The following is a 24,559-nucleotide window of genomic DNA, read 5'->3' as shown; positions in this document are numbered from 1 at the left end:
GCTGAGAGACCATCAACATGGGGTAAGACATCCCCTACCACTCTCTAGAAGGCATTTTGATCTATTAAGTGGGGGGAGGCAGACCATTTGAATCAGTCCCACTTCCCTTAATCTTAAGGAAGAAATTCAGAAAGCATGTTTAAATGTAGCAACATTGATTTGTCACATCTACAAATCCTGCCAAAGAGGCAAGCAGCAGAGCAGTATCCAAAGTTATTAATGTAGAAATCACCAAAATCTGTTTGAGAAGATTACCAGAAGACTTAAGTAATCGCATTGATTTATCGCCACCCACCAAACAGATGGGTATTTTGTTATTACTATACAAGGCAAACCTCATAGACTATTTAAGAGTTCACACACCCAAATCTTTTTGAAGAAACATAAAAACACTTATGATTAGAGTGAGCAAGCTACAAACTTACTTTAGTGTTTCTAGTGACATCTGGAGATTATAATTTCGCTCTTGTTCTGGCAATTTTGCAAACTCCACCAAACATGGATGCTGTCGCTTGTTGTCATCTCTAACCTGCAATAAAGGATACACTGAGCCTAAATCTGTCTTAGAACGGTAAGTCCAAATGACCTATATTACTGAAAAGGAGTTTGTACCATATCAGAAATATTAGATAATGATCCAATCAAAGTCAGGCACTTTTAGCTTGATTGATTTCAGTGTGAGAGTTGTTTAAATCTCTCCCACTGAAATCAATGATGGTGAGTTTTAAGTACAGTGGTACCTCAGGTTAAGTACTTAATTCGTTCTGGAGGTCTGTTCTTAACCTGAAACTGTTCTTAACCTGAAGCACCAATTTAGCTAATGGGGCCACCTGCTGCCGCCGCGCCACCGGAGCACAATTTCTGTTCTCATCCTAAAGCAAAGTTCTTAACCTGAGGTACTATTTCTGGATTAGCGGAGTCTGTAACCTGAAGCGTATGTAACCTGAGATACCACTATACAGTAATATATAGGAATGATGTATTTATTTATAACTGTTGGCCGAATTGTAAGATATTTCATGTAATGTGAAATTTGCTATGGCAGATATAGCCCAGGAGCCATCACACCTGGTGCTGGGAGCCATTGCCTTTGTGGGCAGGCTACCCCACTGGTGAACCACAGAACTGTGGTTTGGAGCATCTCCTCACAGGACAGCGATATTCTCAGGATCTGAACTGGCCCCATCCATCTATCCATCTATTTGGCTCTGAGAGGCAGATAACACTATCAAAAGTCTCCTCTTGAGGTTGAGACATTGCCAGAGCAAGAAGGTCTTCCTAGCACTTGTGTGATTCAGTGCAATCTTCAGCTCTGACTGCTAACTTCATTCTTCAGCTGACTCATGGCTTGGCTCTCAACTAGAGTCCTTGGCACAACCACTGGCTACCCTCCAAGTGCTGTGTATGACCCAGCCCTGACAATATGTTAGAGATGCTTCTGAATAATATAAAACCCTTTTACTTGGATAACCACTTATAACCACTTATAAGCCATTTTGGCAAGTAAGGGGTATATAAACAAATAATAAAACAATTACAACAGCGATGAAAATTTAATGTAAAATCTATGTTCTCTGAAAGTGTAACTTCTGCTTCATTTCCATAGAAAAGTATTCTAAATTATATGCACATATACATTGAACATGCAGAATATAATTACGCCACCTTAGTCTGCATGATATTTTAAAGCAATAAGAAAAACAACAGAAAACAAAATTTGAAAAGCACATACAGGACCATACTGCCATCCAAGTTCAATTTTATTCATAACCCAAAGTTCGTGGATATTCTCAGCTAGTTTTTCCCTAATTCTTTCCAGATGCGGAGGTAATACAATCTAAAGATAAAAGAGCAAATATGTTAGAATAAAATGACACAGAGTGCAGGGGAGGGGAGAAAAAGATAATTTACCAGAATGAAATAAACTACTTGTCCAAAGTTTACATATGTTTCACTAATTACTTAGTAGTAAATGACTGAACTGGAAACATAATGAAAGCAACCTGCTCATAATAACAAATACTTTGAGTTTGTAATGTACAGGAGTTTTTTTTTCCTTTTAAAAGATTTTTTTAAAATTAATCTAGATTTTCAAGATAGCCTACAAAAGAGAACCATAAAACAAATATAAAACAGATCAACTACTACTACTACTATCTACTGTTTTTTGTATTTTTACTGTTGCTATGATTATTGCTTTTGTTTCTGATGTTTTGAGGAGTTTTTTATCTTTAAAAGATAGAACAAGTTGTGAAAACAAATGCCTTTACAAATTAACAAATATTTAGTGTCACTGTACTTGATAGCTAGACTCCCAAACAATAAAATATGAGGCAAAAAATGAAAGCAAAAGGTATTTGCAAGTTTATTGATTTTAACATAATATTATGTAGCATACTTATCCCATAGTTGAAAAGTTAATGTAGATTCTGTTTACCTGACTGGTATCTACAGGTACTGGAGTGAAAGCTGCTTGGGATAGAGATATATTAGGGCCCAGAAGGTCTCTTGTGGAATTCCGATCCTGTTTGTATTCTCTGCTGTGTTCCACTTTCAATTTCTCTTTTGGCAGAATAGCTTCAAAACAAGGAGCATATCCTGGAGGTGGAAGGAATTTAAATTCCCCATGGCGGCCTCCAAGCAAAAAACGTACCCTATAAGACAACAATTCAAATATTCCTGATGCCTTTAGTTCAATTCTAAAGTAAAATTATTCCATCAAAGTCACACTTTGCAAGTGCTGCATCTGGGATTTACAGTGGTACCTCGGGTTAAGTACTTAATTCGTTCTAGAGGTCAGTTCTTAATTTGAAACTGTTCTTAACCTGAAGCACTACTTTAGCTAATGGGGCCTCCCGCTGCCGCCGCGCCACTAGAGCACGATTTCTGTTCTTATCCTGAAGCAAAGTTCTTAACCCGAGGTACTATTTCTGGGTTAGCGGAGTGTGTAACCTGAAGCATATGTAACCTGAAGCGTATGTAACCTGAGATACCACTGTATTTCAGAGTGAATTAGTTGTATCTAAAGGTGACTGCATCTACACTAGGCTGTGATTATCTTCTACTTTCTGTCTTTAAAAAAGGTAAAGGACCCCTGACAGTTAAATCCAGTCCTGAACAACTCTGGGGTTGCGGTGTTCATCTTGCTTTACTGTCCAAGGGAGCCAACATTTGTCCACAGACAGTTTTTCCAGGTCATGTGGTCAGCATGACTAAGCCGCTTCTGGTGAAACCAGAGCAGCGCATGGAAACACCATTTACCTTCCCGCCAGAGCGGTACCTATTTACGTGCTTTCAAACTGCTTGGTTGGCAGGAGCTAGGACTGAACAACGGGAGCTCACCCCGTCGCAGGGATTCGAACCGCCGACCTTCCAATCAGCAAGCCCAAGGCTCAGTGGTTTACACCACAGCACCACCCACGTCCCACTTTCTGTCTTACCTGTGGTCTATTTAGCGATAACTACTGCTTACATTTAGGTTATTAATTTTATATGTGATATAAATGAAGAATAAGAATGCATATTTATTCAGAAGTAAGTGTGTATTCATTTGGCATACTCAATTTTGGATAAAATTAGAACTGATAAAAACCAGTGGTTATATCATCACTTCATCACTGGACTACTGTAGTAGCGAGTAAGAGCAAAGTCTATGAGGCAGAACCAGAACAGAATGAACTCATTGTATAGTGTTAGGCATCTTTTGGCTTCAGTTCCTCATCTGTAAGATGGAAATATTGACCAACATGTGGGCCTCAGTAAAGATGTATCAGTTAATATATGTGAAGTGCTTTGAGCTCTTAGGAAAAGCACTATATAACTAAATATCCCTTGGATAAGGATTTTTCAGAGTGCTGCACCTCCACTCACAGGAAGCCACTCTCCTCATAGAGTGGACTTGGAGTTTTGTTTTCAAAAGCAGCCTAGTGCCATTTTGAATGGGTGAGTAGATTATTTTCCTTCCCTTCTCAACCTGCTATGCCCTTTTTTGGCCAGCCATTCCAACTCCCACTGAGGAAAAGCAACACATGTAAGTCTAAAACCCATAAGATAAAGAGATCCCTTCCAAGATCCCCTTCTGTGGAGTTTGCTTCCTCCAAATACTCTCTCTCTCTTCTAAACTTGCACAGCATTATGAACACTAGAGCCTAAAACCTTTCCTGTGCCTCAAGAGGCACAACAATCCGAAGCTTGACTGAGCAGAAAGACTATGTAAAGGAAAAAGCAACTAACTATGGATACAGGTGAATTAAATCTTCAGGACTCTTTTCGCAATTCTCTCTCGGAACCTCAATTCAGAAGATCCACAATATAAAGTTGCAGGAGGTTGAATTTGATTGGGCCATGATGCTGAAAGCTTTAACCCTTTTTGCTAGACCAATTCCCAGATCTAAATCACCTGCTGGCGATTGCTCCACTTCCACAGGTACCATGTGCTTTTCCTAGCAGTGCAAATATAGCCGGTTTTTAATGGTGTGATTCACCGCCCCAAAGAATCAAACCCATAGTGCCACTGTACATATCCAATTTGTGAAAAGTTGTTAAGAAAAAGAAAAATCAGAAGATCCAATCACACATCTGCTGTGGCGCAACTGGCTTAACCCATAGAATAAGTCCTACGCATAGAACGGAAATTTCAAAATTAAATGAATAAGACAATAAGCAAGGAAAACATGCAGTGTATTCACTGAAAATGACAAGATGGGGTACTAACTTTATCCCTGCAGAGAAGCTGACAACTGGAAAGAAAAGGCCATCTGTATTGAAATTCTCAAACATCCCCTGGACTGGCTGCCCATTTATCCGGAATGAAATGCTTGGAGCACTCAGATCAAGGCAGCAGCTGATTACATCATCAGTCCTTAACAGATGCTGGTTGGGAGAATTCACAGATCTTGCTACACAACCTAGGATATAAGAGTAAATATAATTAGAACAAAAGTTCAGCCTCATGTAAGAAAAGCTGCTTTCAGAAAACTTGGTACAAAGCCAAAGAAGAATCAATACAGATTAACACAAAAAAGCACCAGTATTAGATCTCAGGAAACTGCCTTCAACCTACTCAGAACACTGGGGCATTTCTTTCTTCAATTTGTATTTTTTTTGCTCTTGTTATGTTGAAAAATCCAATAAAAAATTAATTATAAAAACAAGAAGGGGGGAAAAGAACAGTGGCTCATCTAGACCAATGTTCTCTATTCAGTGACTGGCAGTGGCCCTCCAGAGTTTCAGAAATATTTCTTTCCCAGCCCTGCAAAAACCGTGGCTCTTGCCCCCAAATGCAACTTGGAGAATAGTAGATGACATATTGGCTGAAATAAAGAAGTCAACTGCTAAGTGTTTTAAAAACAAAGCTAAGGTATTTAATTTGCCTTACCTGACCACAGATGAAGTCCATCAAAACTATAGGAATATAGGTCATCACCAACACCATTTCCTCCCCATTCTTCTCCTCCCACAGGGTATGGTGAATAGCCTTCTGTTGAAGCCCAGCCCACACGAAGGTGAGTAGCTTCGGCTGTCGTAAACGGTCCTACATGGTCAACCATTAGCTCATAATACCATTTTCTATACTGAGCAGAGCCCTCGCTGATTCCAAGGAAAATATTGGGTCTCATACTGAATACAAGGGGAAAAGATGCATCAGAAAAAATTCGTGTTTTTTAAAAGCATTATTAAACCCTCCTTTTGCTCTTTGGATCTGTACCCCAAGACAAATTACAACAAAAGAAGAACAGTCATTAAAATAACAATTAACCAACAACTAGCTCCATGTTTGCATGTTATTTATTCAATTCCATTCATGAACTACATCCTATTAAATATCTCAAAGAAATATAACAAATAAAAACATATTTCACACGTAAAAGCAATGCAGATACAGACTATTTGCTACTGCCTCTATAAAACCCTATTCAATTTTTTAAATTTTAATTATTCTAATATAATGGATTTTGAATAATAATACAATTTAATAGTAATAAAATAATATTTAAATTAGATATCTTTATAACACTGTTCATGATGCACCCCAAGGTCATTGCACATGTAAAATAACTGCAAAATAAGTAATTTAAAACCTATTTTAAAATCCACAGCACAATAAAATACAGCAGTAATCCAGATCAAACATACTTACCGTACTTTGAAATCAAACATCAACAAAAACAAAACAAAACTGGGAGGGAGCAGAGGTTCTGTCTTCAAGAGGTGCAAAAACACTAACAGTTACTGCATTTAATTTAGAAATATTAGCAGAATGGGGGGGCAGATAAACAGGTTGTCTCTTAATGAATGCAACCATTATATTTGTCTACATGTGAAAAATCATTTTGATTTGTTCTTGGTTTTATATAGAGATTGCACACACATTCTAGTCAATTTTTTTACCTGCTCACATGGTTGACAAGACGTGTCTGGAGAAGGAGATCTCGCCCTGGCAGAAGATTGTCACAAATCAAATGCTGATTAGATCGCACAGCTACTCCATGGCACACACAGAGAGAGCACAAAACATCTAACACCTGGGAAAAAAATGATGTAGATGGTATTATGATGGTTCCCAGATCACATGTTACTGTTTCAAAACACCAAGTATAAAACAGTAAAGACTCACCCTTGCTATCTTAAACCCTCCCACTGAGATATTTCATAAACCAGCTACCCATCACACAGACTCTCCATCCAACTCTGTATTGCATACCTTATGGTTTCTTCCATGTTTGTCCAAAAGGCATATAATTGATTTAATATGTCCTTCTTTAATAATATTTAAAGCTTCTGGACTTTCTACCAACACACAGTGCAAAACCTCAAGAATGCCTAAAAACATAAATAGAAAAAAGACCAGTTTATTGTTAAAATTATCTCAAAATCATACATAAGATACATCCTCCCAGAGGCTATATGGATGGAATAAGAATCCATATAGCATGTGGATGAAACAAGATGATGGTAAAATAGGAAGAACAACATTAATGTGAATACTGCACAATTAAGAATGGGCATCTGTAATCAATCTTGTTACAAATGGAAATTTAAACATAAAATAAAAATACTTCATTCATCTTAAATCTCGCTGATAGGCACTAGAAGCAGGGAACTGAAATTAAGTACGCAACTTTCATAACACAGTTTTGTTTAATTATTTGAGATTGGCTGCATAATTAACTGATAGTTTATATGTGATTAAATCTGAACAGCTCTTATACTACCTAATTCTGTAGTTTCAGATTTTGGCCAACATGCTATGTACTAGGGGTAGGAATAATTCAGTTTTGCATCTCCTTGTTTTTTTAGGAATTTAAGTAATCTTTTGCATCTTTTTTGTCACTGAAGGAATACAAAGCTTTCATTCTTTGTGGTAATGTACCACAAAATTTCAAATGCCTAACACTGTCAAGGTAATAGAAAAGGACTGGGGTAAATGATTGTTAATACACAGCTTACAGAAAAATGTGCCTCATTATTATGTGCTCCTAGTTTTGTTTTGTTTTGTTTTAATTTGTTTTGGTGTGATATTATTTAATAGTGTAAGTAAATGATGTAAATGCAAGGAATGGTGTAAGTAAGTTATAGAATTCCCAGTGCTGCAGTAGGGAATGTTTTATAACTTATAATTTGATGTATTCTTGGAGAAGAGTAATAATATGTCAAAAATAGAAAATGTCATACATTGTGTGTATCACAAGGGGTGTGTGAAAGATGCTCCTATAAAATGAGCAAACTAATTACCTGAAAATTGAGATAATGAAGATGTAGGAAGCAGTAGGATGCAGCACTGAATCACCTATGACCTCTCAATTAACCAAAACTACCAGCCAAATGAAGCAGCAGCCAGTGCCATTAAGTATCATTAAAGTTAAATAAGATTCCTGCAATGCTGCATTAAGACAAGTTCCTCTAGGTCCAGGCACAATTGTCTAGCACAGCCTTTCTCAACCTTGGGTCCCCAGATGTTGTTGAACTACAACTCCCATCATCCCTTGCTAGCAAGGCCAGAGCTCAGGGATGATGGGAGTTGTAGTCCAACAACATCTGGGGACCCAAGGTTGATAATTCCTGGGCTAGCAGATCTCTTAATATAGCAGTAGCAAGGGTGTGGCACACAGTTAATTGCTGCCAGCTGCTGGTGCTACAGTCAGCACTGTAACATGGGATAAAACGAAGCCTGGACATACAACATCACAGGTTGTATGTAATGCACTGGGTAGTCTTCTATACCATTCTTCCAAATCATGTGATCAACTGCTTTTCCATGCCCACCAGAAAGAGGAAATAAATGGGGTGGGGAAACTTTCCATATTAGATATCCTTTTGTTTACAAGAAGGTCCACAGAATTATCAGCTAAGAAATTTGAAATTATCCTTGAGATCATCAAGTCTGACAGTGGTTAAACCAATTACATTTTACAACAAAGCATTCGTTTTATGCACTACTTGCAAGTTTTCCCATTTAACAGGGATATAATCAGAGGCAATCAGCTGTTGACCAACAGGACTTTTTTGTATCTCCCCCAGTTGCCAGAAGGGTAAGGCTTCTTAACAAATTACAGAAAATACATAAGTGGTTTCCTTATCATGCAGATAAGCTCATTACCTGAAACTAATTCTATTTACAGATAAAGGTTTGACTGATTTAAATATTAAATAGTGTGATAATTTAGAATTAAAATAAAAGGACCATTTTTATCTCTATTATTTCCCAAAATTATACCCAGTGTCCCTAAGGGCAAACATATCATTAAAGTATTTTCAAAATGTTCCTCTTTTAATTTGAGAGAAGATAATGTGGGGGAGAATCTAAACTGTTAATTTAATTAAAATCTAAACTGCTCATTTGATTTTTATCTTAAAGCCCAAAGGCCAATTACATTTTTAATGAAGTAATCATATACAATTATCTCTGTTGAGTTTTAAAAACTAAATTGTAGAGTACTCCACCGTTCTTGGCTTCATAATCCAAACTGGAATCAGCTTCTAATTTGTAGCAAGTGACAAGTTATTGTCATTTAGAACAACAACAAAAAATGATACGGAAGTCTCAAATGGCTGCCAGTTTATAATTTTATTCTATGTATGCTAAGATGTAGAAAAACAATTTAGGTATTTTTCAAGAAATAATAGGCATCATCCAAGAAAATGCTATTTAAAGTCTCATTGGAATCAGTGGGACATAACCAGCGGTGGAAAGTGTGGTTGTTGGTGCTGCTGCTCACCTGAACTCTGCTTGGTCACATCACTGCAGCTTACCAGGAGGTAGAGGGGAAGAGGCTAATGGGCATGTATTGAAGGAGATCATGTGGAGAGATAATGGGAGGAAGTGTACCAAAGGGAGTGGAAGAGAGGAACAAGAAAACATGCAGAGGGGGCATAGAAGAGACCTGAGAGCCTCGGACATTAGAACACCAGATTGATGGACATGATGTAATGGTTAGAAAGGACTGACATAACCCGAAACCAGGAAGAAGAGACGTTGGATAAAATTAGAAGAGAATTTTTTATATACTTTTTTATTTTTTGAATTAGTGTGATACTAATGAAATATCAGAAAATGCTGGAAAGGAATTAATTGGCTTTAGTAGAAAGGTTTGAAGGAGTTGTGTATAAATATGGTTTGAACTTTGAAATTTTATGGTTTTTAAGGTAAGATAAGGTTAAAGAAATTAACGGTAAATTGAATAACAGAATATAGTAAAAGTTGGGAAGGATATGTTGAGTTAACAAAAAAAAAGAGACAGATTGTTAAGATAAATTATTTAAATAAAAATTGAGAAGTATGGGAAGAATTTGCTGAAATAATGAATTAAGTTAGAATACAAAAAGGGAGGTGTGAGGAGGTCCAAGAAATAAGTAAATGAAAGGATGTAATTTGGATTTGTATTTTTCTTTGTTATCTATGTTTTTTATTCTTTTTTCTGTTTTTCTGTTTTGTTGTATTTTCTTGATTTTTGTATTTTCTTGTATTTTTGAAATTTTGAATAAATATCATTTTTAAAAAACAAAGGGAGTGGAAGAGAAAGAGAGAATGATAATGGAGTGTACTAAGAAGATCAGCCATGGGGTGGGGGGCACCACAGAGGGGGAGAGGAAGGCACCCTGCCCATGTTCAGTGGAGATTGTTGCAAGGGGGTTGTCATAAAGGAGATGGGAGAAAAGAGGAATAGGAGTAGGATAAAGTGAAAGTTCGGGTACAAAGGAAGCTGCAGAATAGGAGCTGGATGCTTCAGAACTGAGTGTGTGTGAAAAGGTGGCTGAGTATCTCCAATATGGTGAGCGGGGTGGGGAAAGAACCAGGAGGCTACCATGGGGTGGTCTCTATGCAATAGGGGAGGTTACAGAAAAGGAAGTGTGGTATGGGCAGGCAGCCCCTGGTTTAAATATTATCAGCTGAAATTAATGGAACTCTTGCATATTCACAAGATTATGCATGTATCTGTACAGCAGAAACCCCCAGTTTAAGTTGTGTAAAATCATTCCTGCACATGAATCTTCTGTGATTTAAAAACAATGTGTGTTTTTTACTTGCCCAAAGAGTAGAACTTAACACATGCTTGCCATTTTATTTTTAAAAAGATACAGCAGCAGATTGTACAACAGTGAAAGCAAGGGATTTTTTTTATGGGCTGTCTAGTTTTGATTTAAAAAAAATACATACCAGAAGATGCTTCCAGTCTCTCCAATCTACTAATGAGCCAATCAAGAGAGCCAGAAAACTGGGCACAATTTTTACGATTCCCTCTAATCAAAGCAGCTGAAAAGAATGAAAAGAGTGATTAGTTTTTTATTTTACCAACTGTCATATGCATTGTAATCACATTAGTTAATACAGAACATATGTCTTACAGTGTAATCCAACCTGTTTATACTTAGAAGCAAATACTTTCACATAAATGGGGTTTACTCCTAGGTTAAGTGGGGTTAGGATTGCAGCCTCAAGTTCATCTTTACAAAAGGTGAAAAATTCATAGACTTGTTACCACATAGGCTGCATTCTCTATGCAACCCATCCTGAATAGCACACACTTTATCTTTTATTCTGTATGGTGAAAAACCACTTCACATTATAAAATTATGTTTCCATGTCACTTTGCTTGGGCAAACCTTCCTCAGAGCTTATTGCTCCATCAGGAAGCTACATTGAATGCCTTCCCTGACTCCTGTGTATTAAATTCAAACAGGAAAACATCCCCCATCAAGACCCACACGCACTGCTTGGTCAAGTCCAAAGGCCTCTCCCACATCTACTTTTACTGAGACTAGCTGTTTAGAAGAACTAATGTGGAAAATGTCCCTGGGAACTCCTCATGGAAGACCTTCCTCTCCCTCACTCCTGCCAGCATCAGTTTTTTTTCTGTAAGCAGCCCTTCTGCCAGTTAGTCTTCTCTGACTTGGATTCTGGAGAAAAATTCAGAAATTTCTAATGCTGTCCTCTCCTTGTAAATTAGTGTTGCCCAGATCACTGCTAGATCTGAGTCTAGTGAACTTCAACAGCATGTCTGTTCCCTGGTATAAATCACCAGACAAAATGGCTTGAGGGTATGTATAAGAAGAAGCAATTGTCGTCGTCATCCAAAACAAACCATCTTTCTATCCTACACAGTCCAAGCTTCAGAGCTAAAATAGCAATCAAGAAAGAATCTTAATAAACTCCCAATTTAGAAGCATCAGAGCTGCAGCTAATTTTACCACAGGTCAGGTAAACTCTACAATTAATTGTGGAACACAGACATTCCCTGAAGACCTATTGTGCCAGGAGAGGAAAATAAGTTCCATGAGCTACTCTTGAAAATAATATTGTAGAAGAAATGTATTACTAATAATGGAACTGGGAAACATAATTCATTATACTCACAAGTCTCACCTTCCCACACAGAAATGAACTATATTAGCACTATATTTAATTCGTGGAGTAACTGAGAGTGATTAAACTGTCTTGTGAAGTAATATATTTGTAACTCTTTTTCAATAGCAATATATTTATGGAACTATCAAATATCACTAAAAAAACCATTTTCCTTTGGGTGGAAAATGCAATCAGTTTGTTACATATTATTTTTTAATTAAATTGATGACTAGCCACAACATGGATAGAAACAATTTTCTTCTGTATAAAGCTTTCCTTTCAGTCTGCATTCTGATAATGCATCTGGTATATATTAAAGGCTATGAATAATGGAAACATCAGCTATCTGCTATCAACCATACATCTTAGCTATAGCTTATGGAAAACAGGACTGAATGAACAATATTCCTAAATATTGGCCCAAACCAAAATAATGAATAAAAGCACTCGCAGGGCAGTATTTAAGCTTTATTCAGCATGAGATGCTTCAATTAAGCAAGTCAGAAATTTATCCCCTGCAAAGATTTTCTCTTATAAGAAAATCCTATATAAATTCTTTAACGTATAGAATGGGCTTCACCTAGCAAACTCAGTCAGTTGAAGCCCTAAGCAAGGGTTTCTGCTTGTGCAACAAGGATCCCCTCCTAGGACACACTCCCTAAAATGGTTTGAGTGGACAGTAGAACCCAGAACAACACATGGGGAAGGGGAATCATTCTATTTGGTAAACTGGAATGCTTGCACAGATGAAATGTCTGTAATAGCACGATGTTGAATTCCACCCTATGGGGTTTCATTAGCATTTTTTGTGTATGTTTGGATAACAAAAATCGCCATTTCTGAAATGCATATCTTACCTAGTAATTCATACAATGAGTTTAGGATAGATTTCCAAGTCTCTCCCGCCTCCTTCCCCGCTACATCAGCAAAATGAGCTGCACTGCTGTATACGTGTAAGCGATCAATGCATTCAAGCACCAAGTTGATCATACCCTACAAGAGAAATAGCGCTTATCTCAAATAATAAGTTGTTGTTGTAACAGGGGGGAAACAACTTGCAATGAGCTTTGTAGGTACAAACAATAAAGCAAAGGAGAAGGAAAAAGAAAACAATACAAGCATATATACGTGCACCCCAAAGCAGGCAAAATGCCAACATCACCCCAAAATAAATAAAAACACAAACCAAAAAAGCATGCTATACCCCTAAAAACAAGCAACCCCACAGAATACCAAAAAAGCCACAAAACCTTAATTTAAAAATAAAATAAAATTGGTGGGTGCTAAGGGGGTTTCTAAGGCCACTGTGGTGCCCACATGTGCCCTGTTTGAGAACCCCAACCTTATTCCTTCTCTAGAGAGTTCTTATTCTTGTATTTGTTCAAGCTTGATACAGCTCTCACTCCCTGCATCACTGCATTTTTGGGAACAATGCATTTGCAAGCATTAGCCATTTTTTCTGGGGGGAAAGCATTCGGTCACAGAAGTCTGGTTTGGGTGAGTAACCTGTGGCCTGCCAGATATCATGTCTCATGAGCCCCAGCCTGCATCACCAATGGTCCTCGATGATGGGACTTCTAGTCCAGCAACCTATGAGGAGCCACAGGTCTGCCACCTCTGCATTAAAACACTAAAGCATACTTTAAGACTATGAATGAGCCTCACAGTTGCAAACAAGCCACTAGTCTCCCCTGGAATGGCTTCAAGGAGTATGCTTCTAGTTCTTACCAACTGAGTTTTATTCTTACATTTGAAAAGGACACACTGAGATTAGTTTAATAAATGCTGAGAAATGCTAATGATTAAGCAGTATGTCAATGCTAAAATAAATTATAGCTCACTGCAACAAGCCAAGGTAGTTTATGATATTGACTTCTTTCAACAAATCATACTTTAATTAACTAGAGTTTTCAGTTAACAAGCCAAGATAGAACTAGTTTATGATATTGACTTATTTCAGCAAATCATAGCTTAATTATCTAGAGTTTATCAGTTGAAGCATAATGAATGTGTGAGCCTGAAGCTCACTGTTGCTGAATGCTAAACTATGGTTTAGGACTACATCCTAAATGATTTAGTGTTATGACTGTTCTTTGAGACTAGCAAGCAGTTCTCCTGTCACCCAACAAGGATGCTTCCATACGGTTGCAAAATTAGATGACCAGATACATTTCTACACATCTTCCCCTAAAGTTGTTTGCCTTCAAAAACACACATAATACAAGGGGATACAAAACCACAAACTTTTCAAAACATTTTCTCTTTCTAGCATGTTTTCTTTCCAACCAAACAAAAACCTGACTCAAAGAACCTTATGCAAATCATTATGTCAAGCTGAAAGAATTATTAACCTGTCCCAAAAGTAATGCACCAAAGGCAAACCAAGACTGCTACCTCTTCCTGGAAGAGATTCTGCCGATTCTTCAGTGCTCTTAAGCGGTTCTGCTTGTCCTCGTGCTCTAGATGCTCATCAGGTGGATGGAAGTATCCAATCAAGTCCTGGAGGCTAAGGCTGACTGACTCAATGGGTAAGTCAACTGTGGAAGACTTTGCTTTCTTGCTGAGATCATCAAGGCCCCTAAAATGAATTGTACAGCTCTTCTAAGTATGACATGTTCCCAGTCTGAGGAGCCCTTCAAACGTTCTATTTATTGTGCATTCATGATTTTTGTGTGTGCTCTTGATGCTATTTGGGCAGTCAAACGCAATATCACTTTCAATTCTGTTTGTGCCTACAAAGGTTTCAGAGTAGTCACATTGCTTCACTTCCAATCAGTGCATAACTTCATGCTGAAACCCCATAACTTTTTATACTACAGATGTTATGTTTTATTTTTGTCATGTGTTTCTTGTGCTGCCCATTAGGGCGAGTATGGTAATGACAATTTAAATCAGGGGTGGCCAACCTGTGGCCCTACAAATGCTCTTGGACTCCAACTCCCATCAGTCCCTGTCAGCATGCCCAACAGTGCCAGGTGATGGGAGTTGTAAATAATATCTGGAGGACCAAAGGTTAGTCACCACTAATTTAAATAGGCCAGGTTTCAGCCATGGTTAACATTAACCAAGGTTTATGAGCATGGTTGGTTGGTGGTTTATAAACTATGTTTATGTTGCAAGACCTGCTTTGGATGATCAAATAAACTATAGCTTAGTATTTCATAAACCAGGCCATAGTGTCATAGGTACATAATGTGCTTTATGCGCGACAAGTGGACAAGTCGTTGTTCCCAGGGGGATACAGTCTAAAATTTGATATAGGAGGTGACAACGGATGAATGGGGGGTGGGGAGTGGAGACAGTGGTAGAATGTTTGCTTGTTTAACTTACAGGTACTAAGGCCTAGCTAAGGCTAAGGTATTCATTTTCAACCAGAACAAATCATGTACCTTATGAACCTGTTGAAAAGGAAGACGGTACTACGAATTACTCGCGCAGTACGTGACTCTTCATGCTGAGATCTGGACAATGTGAGGCCATCATCCATATGGCCTTCGTGGTGCATGATAGCCTGCCAAAAACAAAATCAAAGAAGAAGGATCACAAAAGGATAAAACTATCATTTTGTACAGAACTCTTCCCAAATGCTCAAAGTGCTTTACATGCTGAGTTCCAGTGAGTTCTGTCTAAAAAATAGCCCTTCTATAGGGTATATGGAACTATATTGTGGTGGGGGCATGGGACTAGAGTTTCACCAGCCGCCTTGTAATCTTTGTAACATGAAATTCTGTCCCAAAGGATTCGGTGCCTACTGTTGTTTTGATAGGGAAACACATTTAGTACTTGGGAAAAGTTGAAATGTAAAATGCCTTTTCATTCGCATAATATTAAACATAAATATATTATATCTTTGTGTAAAACATCTTACCTTGCGTTGCACAGATCCCATTCTTACAGACTTCGCATCCACAGACTGGTACGTGAGCCACAAACCAGTGTCAACATGCTGTATGAAGCAGACTGAGTCTCCGTACTTTATCTCAGGTGCTCCCATTCCTTCCACGTCTTTTCTTATACCCACATCCAATTTTTCCTTTTTTAAAGAAGATGAAATACATTAGCCCATACATTTAAAATTTTTGAAAGGTGAAGTATCTTTTCCTAAATACAAAATAGTAAGCATTAAAACTGATTGCATTTGTGCATACAAGCTGACCTACTTCAATTGGATTTAAGTTTATACGTTTTCAAGCATAGTAATTCTAACACGCTAACTATGCACAGATTTGAAAGGCATAATCCTGTCATCCACATCACCTGCACACAGTTGATTCCCATAGACTCCCCTTCTCCCTATATGGGATATATGCATGTGTATATAAGGATGATGAAACAAGATTCAACTGAGCCTAAGGGAATCCTCCAAACTGGACTGATTCATACACATAAAATTATAGTAAATCAGTTTGGCTCTAGCAGCATTTTTTTAGCTTCACTCAGTTCTAATAAACTTAATGATATTGCGCTGAAGCTGTGATTCTTTCAGATCCATCAAATAAAAAGCCCGTACAGTACACAATGCACTTTAAAGCTATTATATGAACATTAAAGATTTAAATAAAAGTTTTAAAGAAAAGAGCCCAGTTTGACAGAATGCAGCTTTTTATTAAGACTGGCATGCTTCCATCTACTGAACAATGGGGCAGGAGTGTGAAAACTCTAAAATGGGTGTGCAAAAAAGATTAGCCAACAGTGCAGCCCTCACCGAGCTGAACTGGATTTACTCCCAGCTGAGTGTTAGTTGGCAGCCCTAGATTAATACATGTTTTCCCAACACTCTTATGAAATTATGTTTCATCAATACAAATACACATCTGACTTTAAAAGGGTCACAATTTAACTTATATAGAGAGTAATTTATGACAAACAGACTAACAGTGAAAAAGTGTATGAATGCACACTGTACTTTAAATGGAATTTGTATCAAATGCATGATATATCAGGCCTGTAGGTATTAAGATCCAAACAGTAGTGTTCCAGATGTTGTAAAACCCAACATAACAAAATGAAATCAAAAGACAATTGCAGGAGCCAGGTCTAAGATCTGCTTTCACAACTTGCACCTCTGTGTACTTTCATGGTCCACTGCTATTTAATTTCATAGAGAGAATGCTACAAGCATGCACAGCCCAACTGCTAAGAAATTATAGTTCAACTGGAAATGGTAATGTTTCCATCAAGTTTACACTATCTGTCACTGCACTTGAGTTTTCTACCTTGGAAGACCGAAAACAAAAGGCTGTAGATTTCACATCAGCTTTCTCTTTGTCTGTTAGAAGAAGGCTCTTGTCATCCATCAGGCTCAGATACTTCCCTGTTGTTATATGCCTTAATCGGAACGGCTGGCCCCATCTAATGTGACTTCCACTCCACCTAAAAAAGGTTCAAATTCGCATTCTTAGATCATATAAAATTCCATAGTTAAATGTCAAACGAAATATGAAAGGTGATTTAAAAAGTAATTTGAACTTAATTTTATAAAAACAACAATACTTTCCATTTTTTAGTTAACATTTTGGTTTTACTTTCAGAATGAATGGCACATTGGCATAGCAGTGATTTCTTAGGCAAGATAACTTTAATGTACACAAGAAGCTAGCTGCCAGCAAAGGCTACATGCTCATCTCAACAGAGGCAGCAGATCAAGAGGTGAATTATTTGAGACAATAGATTTGTCTATCATTACAGATTTTGGACACGCATTCACAAGTGCTTCATGTGGACATCAGAGTGCACAGAGAGCTCTGCGTCAAGGCGAATGGCTTGCACACCACAAGAACTAATTGAAATGAAAAGGAGATTTGAAGCTTTCACAAGAGACACCTGGGTGGACTCCATTTCATGTATGTGGCTTAAAGGCCTACTACAGCAAGACAATTATGTGGCTTATGAAGACAACAGGAGAGATGGAGAGCTCAGTATTGGAGGTCTCACTAGCAGCAGCTGGAAAAACAAATGTGCTGTCATAACCATGTCACCTAACACCTAAAAGCTTCATGGCAGCGAAGCCAGTCAGGTGATTTGATACTGCTACTTGCACATTCAGAGAATCCTCTAAATTCTTCTAAGAACAGAATTCCACACACCCACCCACAACATTGTTTCATTACAACCTAGGAAACACAACTGGAATTTGCAGGTGCATACTTTCGCTTGTACTTTGTACATCCATCTCAGACTGAAAAAGGCAAATAGCAAGGTTTCTCCTTAGTTCAGCACATTTCTTTTATGCTACCAATAGGGGGCTGCAGAACACCGAGTTCCCTTTAAGTCAATGAGGCTCCTAGTCACAATAAATACACAATCCTCACATAAGAGATCAATTTGGCCTATAACATGCACCGATAGTAAAAGGGGTGTGAGTATGTGTGAAGAAGATGTGTGAAGAAGACACGCCAATGCTGATTTCAAAACCAGCATGAGAACTGAGCAGTTGGATACTGTTGACAGTTGTAAGGCATTTCTTGTATGTTTCTCATATTATCTTATATTCTCATATATTTTATCTATAAAGGGAGATGACTCAATATCACAGTTAAATTGAAATTTAGGTAAGTATTCCTCTGTCAAGTATATTCCAATGGCTGGAGGTGCTGTCAAGGATATGTGTTAGCCCGGACTGTAGGCTGTCATTTGTTAAACCACCTACCTAACAGCTCCTATGCAATCCTAGGTAAGAAGGTAATGCACTTTTTAAAAAATGCACAAGGAAAATGTAAAGGAACCTATTTCTCATTCACTGCACTAGAATTCTCAAGGTCAGCTTTAATTCCCAAACAGCAAAAGAATAAAAATGTTGTTCCATTAGCATGGCTCTGCTACTATCAGAAGACATGAACATAAACAGATGCAGCTTTATAGTACAACTTTTCCCCACAGCTGCTGGCATTTACTGATTAATATTATCAATTTTTGTGGAACTTGTCCCAAATCAGCATTTTGAAAAGCCTGAAACTGACACCTATCTGACAACTGTAATAGCATCACAAACCCATATTGGAAATCAATTCCATGTGAAACTTTCACAGGGCAAAATTGTAGATTATGATCTTGGGTAAATAAGTACATTTCCAAATTGCCATCACAGTCTTTCAGCATAAACACAAAAAAATTCTCAAGAGAAAGCTTGCATTTTAAAGAGTGGGGACATTTGTTGCCATAATGGAATTGCATTGTGCCAGAGGTTCTTTACTTACGCAACCCTCAAAGTCTCCAATCGCCAAAGAGAACGAGCATGAATCGACACGGCTCCACCCTCATAATGGACTGTTCTGCAACACAAGAGGAATTTTCTGAGTTTCCCGGACCTTTAGGCTGAAAATAGCTGATAGTGTTTTAGAGAGAGCTGATTTGGTTTCTTCAAAGAGAAACTGCTGATCCTAGTGTGCCCACATCCATCCTGCTTTCACCAGAGGCAACAGAAAGATAAACACCAAGCAAAGCAATACCACTCAGACTTTCAGCTCTCTTAAAATCTGCTGTCCATTTCCAGTCTCTTGTGGCTTTCTTTCCAGCTGATATCCTACTGAAAGATTTGCATTCCAAGATATATTATATATTTTGGTAAGCTACCTTTACTAGTTAGGTAGGGCTGGCATGATCACATCAAACTAGTGTCCAGTTTATTTCTCTGAGATCTATTTAATCAAATGAATATTTCAGTCATTTCCTTTCTTCATAGATATTCCCTCTTATAATGAAAAAGTGCACAAATATGGCTATTGTACAACATATTACTATATATTAGACAGGTTTTGTTCATATTCTAGCACTCTTTCCTTCCAGGAAAATAAGAGACTAAAGTAATTTCCCTTGCAAGTTCCCCTACAACCCAGGGAAGGGGAAGCTGTGTAAGAAACAGTGTACAGTTGAGAAGTAAGTGAACTAAGAGCATCCCAAGACAAACCTGACAGGTGGAATAAATATGAGGGAAAGGGAGAAAGCTCATGAGTGAGGAAGCTGCTATGAGGAACCATCAAACATGTTGAGCCCATGAATATCTCTGAAGGGTGCACTATAGGGACACTTTACCAAGGCCATTTTTGGCAGGAACCAGTGTCAGTTAAACCTATGTTGCCATGGTTGTGCAGGAGGTTTCAATTAATGCTTATTTTCTTGTTTGGACAGTAATTGAAAAGCCTGCGCAGTTCAGATGAAAGGTCAGCTCCAATAAATACCGGTATATTCCTGTTTCTATAATCTCCAATGAAAACAAAAAGCAACCCCTTCTTCTTGCCTGTACTGTTAACTGTCTTGTTACAAAAACCAACTAAGGAGGTGACCAAGTTTTTGGGGGCTGCGTACCACATTGAGCCATGGTCAACCCTCCAAGGGATCATAGGTAAATGTGGAAATGGCTGGAGTGTAAAAGCTGGAGTGGCAAATGAAATTCAAGGACAAATTTGTGGGTAATGAGGGGTCACAAGAACCTTTAGGCATCACGACAGGTGCTAATGAGAGTAGTCAGATTTTTTAAATTATTATTTTAAAGGATAAACAGGGAAGTTGACAGCTGTAAAAAACAAAACAAAAAAAAACCTTTAGGCATCATGGCACCACAGGAGGAGACCTATAGGAACCATCAATTTTTTTTTTCTTCAAATGACAAATGAGGGGTATTAATAGACCACAAAAAAAACCTCTTGGGCTAACCACCTCTGAACTAGGGTATGGAAATTGGTAATTTGCTGAGAATTCACTACAATCCTATAGACAACTCAACATTTCCCTTGATCTTAAAGCTTCCTACGAGTATTCCTTACTTTTCTGCTGAACATACGAAGTTACACTGCTGGGACAGGTATGCAGGAGCCCAGCAGACCCAATCAAATTTCTACCAATTTATTCTGTTGTGGTTAAAAAAAAAAATCATATTTGTGTGATGTAAATTAGGAAATTGCAAAGGCCTGCCCATGGCTAAACCTAAACAAGGAGCCCAGATCACTGAATCTATTCCATTTAATTAAAACAACAAATTAGTTACGTTGAATTATTACTTTATATTCCCCTAGCACTAATTAATAACCATGAGGAGAAAGCTTGTCAGAGAACTGCATAGGCTCCAATGCAGATAATTAAAAAAGATACATAAGTTTTTATTTATCAGTACAGAAGAAAAAGGCCTGAATAAAATACATCTAAGACAAGACACAGTTCCTCTCACGTGTATGTCTGTCCTACTGAATTCACTGAACTGGTGAGGATACAACTGGGTTCACTATTGCAGTCTTAAATGAAATAGCTACTGCTGTCACAAATGGTATCAACCTACTATGCCATATGTTTCTATTTCTCAGCTTACTATTCCCATTTAGGAACTTTGCAGAGAGTAACAACATAGTGCCAGAGGTATGCTTGAATTGTAAATCAAGCTATTTAAAGTTTCTCATCTGATAGAATATCAGATCCTGTACCATTACTTCACAATTACTGGTTTCACTATATACTATAGTGACCCACAAATAGAAACCCAGGCTGCATCTAGACACATCAAAAAAGCAATTCAGTTAAACATGTTGTAAACTTCATATAAGAAAACTAGTTGGCATAAGTTAAAACATTTATAAAACGCTTTATCTTTACGAATGTAGCTCAGTCCCCAAACTGAACTGAGAAGTTGTTTGTTGTTGTTGTTGTTTAGTCGTTTAGTCGTGTCCTTCTCTTTGTGACCCCATGGACCAGAGCACGCCAGGCACTTCTGTCCTCCACTGCCTCCCGCAGAAGTTACTTAGCGCTTTCAAAATCAGAAAGGCAGGGTGCGTGCAGACCAGCAGTTTTTCATGCACTCTGTTGTTCAGAAGATGGGCTAAAGCTCACACACATTTTGGTTTATGCCACTGTACAACCTTCTTCAATTTTTCCCTATAAAAAATATCATGCCTCTCATTAAAGAATCCATGCTTTTAAGCAGCTAGTCTGGATAGAACCATCATGCTGTTTCTCCCCCAGCGAATGACTTCCCCTGTCCACCCAGGTTATTTCAAAGCCTGTAACATTGAAATTATGTACCAAACAATCTATACACTTTATTAATTTATCACTGTAGGATGCCATTTCCTTTTCTTCTCAGCAAGGTGTATTTAGATCTAAGCAGGCACAAGTGCAAAATTCCATAGTCTGCATTTCTTAAAGAAACAGAAACCTGTAACTGTCAAAAAAAGGGAAAACACATATGCATAGCAATACATAACAATTAGGCATCGGAAATGAGGGACAAAATGAATTCTGATCGAAGCGAATGTACCTTAGAAATATTCTCAAGCAAGCCATCTTTGTCTGACAACACAGACAAATATGTTGCCTAAACACATTATGACTGTTATGAAATCAAGTGTATTTCAATTAATTTTGACATGGGTGACCTGTATCTAATAAATGAGGGCTTTTTCTGCCAAAGAAAGGCAGAAAAGGGCCTCTCTGTCATTAACCAAATACAGTATGCTGGAAGAAAAATTGATTCATTTTAGTCTGATAAACCTTTGCACTCCAGGTTGACGAAATGTTGTTGTGGTATCTTGTGCTTTTCTGAACCCTATAAACCTGCCTTTATTGTTTGCCTATCCCTCATAGCAGCATGTTTTTAAAATGGGGTGGATTTATTGTCAATTTAGGTTTGATTAAATCTCATGGTTTGGGTCTGTCCTCTTCATTTAAAAAAAAATAGCTAAGCAATCCTTCTGTCAGTGTCAAAACTTTTAGCACAATTTTAAATTCAAGAAAAGCTAACATATGAGCACTGTTAACTAGGGCTGCCACCCCACATGCTTCACTTGACAACCCAGCCTACCCAACAACTCTTTTGCCAACTTCCCTTCTCCCACACCTAGCCAACCCCTCAGTTTGAACTTTGAATCTGACCTAAAACCAGCAACCTTCCCTTTATACCTCACCCATTCCTCCCCTCACAGCTTACCCCAACCACCAGTCCCTTTTAAGAGAGGGGAAGCACTTAAGAGAGGGGTTTGCCAAACGACTCTTTGAAGTGCCTCCCCTCTCCTCCATTAAACATCACTTGATGGGAGGATTAAACATGGCTACTCCCAGACTTTGCAATTCCCTCCCTTGAGAAGCTAGACTGGGTGTCTCCTTGCTTTCCTTCCACCAGCAAGTGAATACTTTCTTGTTCAAACTGCTTTTAATGAAAGGGCTGATGCTGCGCTGTTTTTATTGTAATTATTTGTCCAGTTTTAATAGGGGTGGGGGAAAGATGTCTGTAGATAGGTGGTTTTAATTCTATCAATGTTTAATTGTTTCTTAATGATTGGGTTTTTTCCTAAATTTTAGCTGCTCTTATCTGCCTTGAGTCCTGTCAGGGGAAAGGTTCAAGTATAGCTTGTATTTATAGAAGACTAAAACAAGAATTCTGACCAAATGCAGCCCAGGAACTAAATTAATTAAAATGTACCGTATTTTTGCTCCCTGATAGAAAAACAGGTGGGAGTAACAGAAGATACATTAACTGCTCAAATAGGGAGCTGATCATCCTACTATACTCATCAGAGATATGATTGTAATAGAGCTTTGCAATGGAGCTGCATTTCCATTTTGTGTGTTATTATTTATTAAATGCATACAGCTGTCCATCATTAAACATTCTCTGGGTGACTTACAGCAAAATTATTAAAATATACAGCTATAATTAAAATCAACCAAGAGTAATAATGGACAGCAAAGAAACTTCCTTGAATAGAGACAGCATAAAATAATTTGTAGAACAATAACTAAAGGAGCAATCACTATTAGGTATCATTCTATAACTGAGCCTCAAATAATTTAGGGTTCACATATTTTAAATTGCCCAAACCATTCTCATGCCATCCTGGTATTTCTTGTCAGCTCTGAAGTGGGATCCATTAAACTTGTGTACAGTTAAATAAGCATGTGGAAATGGGGCTTTTTTTTTATTCCCTGAAATCTATTTTCACTTTTCTTGATGAGAAGAGTACTAATTACATTCCCTCTCTATGGATTTTTTTATACCACCAATTTATATAGCACTTCTATTTATATTCAGCAACTCAGAAAAGCACTTAACTATCGCTTCCATTTTAAATATAGGGAACAGATAACATGAGATAGCAGCTTAAACAAGCTAGAACATGAACATTCAGTCCAGCAAATTCCAATTTATCGTCATTTAACCTTGCTGGCTCAGAAATGCTGACCTGGCCTGTCCTTTTTCTCCCCTTGAGGTAAAGAGGAACATGCCATCCCCTGCTCCCCCTGCCACAGCCCACCACAGCTTCTGCCACCATTAGAATGTCTCCCTTGCTGAAAGCTGGAACATTCCTCAAAGCATTGCTGCTTGTCTTCTCTGCCCTGGGGCAGGAAAGACAAGTGAGAATGACACACACAGGAATGCCCCTTCTAGCTAAACTCAGAGGAGAGGCAGAGCGTTTCCAAAATGAGAGAGGGCATGTTCCAGCAGTAATGGAAGTGGTGGGAAGGGCAGGACACCACCTCTTGCATTTTTTGTTCCCTGAGGCAGGTGCATCAACCTGCATCATTGGTGTTTCCAACACTCTTTAATCCGTGTCATACTAACCAACACAAGTCCCAATTATAACACGTTTCATTGTAATCTTTAGCAGACCTATCATGGCCAATTTCAATCTGGCTGTTTGCCCAGGTTTTGCTCACTCTGGTTGATTACCTGGTTCTGGGAAACAGGTAGGGGTAGTGCAGTGTATTGCTTTTAAGGGTGATTTTTGTTTT

The 24,559-nt window shown here is 38.1% G+C and overlaps 1 protein-coding gene across 18 annotated transcripts in view; it reads right to left on the bottom strand.

Moving 5' to 3' along the window:
• The window catches only part of RYR2 (ryanodine receptor 2), a 253,156-nt gene that overhangs the window by 141,568 nt on the left and 87,029 nt on the right, over nt 1-24,559 (bottom strand). For all 18 annotated transcript variants that reach the window (XM_081856307.1, XM_081856320.1, XM_081856322.1 and 15 more), the window contains 14 exons: nt 19,042-19,116; nt 17,062-17,218; nt 15,714-15,878; nt 15,235-15,356; nt 14,240-14,423; nt 12,703-12,838; nt 10,658-10,753; nt 6,704-6,822; nt 6,391-6,524; nt 5,378-5,619; nt 4,715-4,907; nt 2,438-2,654; nt 1,733-1,837; nt 426-529 (listed from right to left, as the gene is read on the bottom strand). In XM_081856307.1, the coding sequence (XP_081712433.1) occupies nt 426-529; nt 1,733-1,837; nt 2,438-2,654; nt 4,715-4,907; nt 5,378-5,619; nt 6,391-6,524; nt 6,704-6,822; nt 10,658-10,753; nt 12,703-12,838; nt 14,240-14,423; nt 15,235-15,356; nt 15,714-15,878; nt 17,062-17,218; nt 19,042-19,116 (2,049 nt within the window). The remainder of the gene's footprint in view (nt 1-425; nt 530-1,732; nt 1,838-2,437; nt 2,655-4,714; nt 4,908-5,377; nt 5,620-6,390; nt 6,525-6,703; nt 6,823-10,657; nt 10,754-12,702; nt 12,839-14,239; nt 14,424-15,234; nt 15,357-15,713; nt 15,879-17,061; nt 17,219-19,041; nt 19,117-24,559) is intronic.

The sequence above is a fragment of the Podarcis erhardii genome (assembly GCF_964252035.2).
Source record: "Podarcis erhardii genome assembly, chromosome: 3".
Taxonomy (NCBI): Eukaryota; Metazoa; Chordata; class Lepidosauria; order Squamata; family Lacertidae; genus Podarcis; species Podarcis erhardii.
The sequence above is the reverse complement of the archived record's forward strand: the minus strand, read 5'-3'. Positions and strand labels throughout refer to the sequence as shown.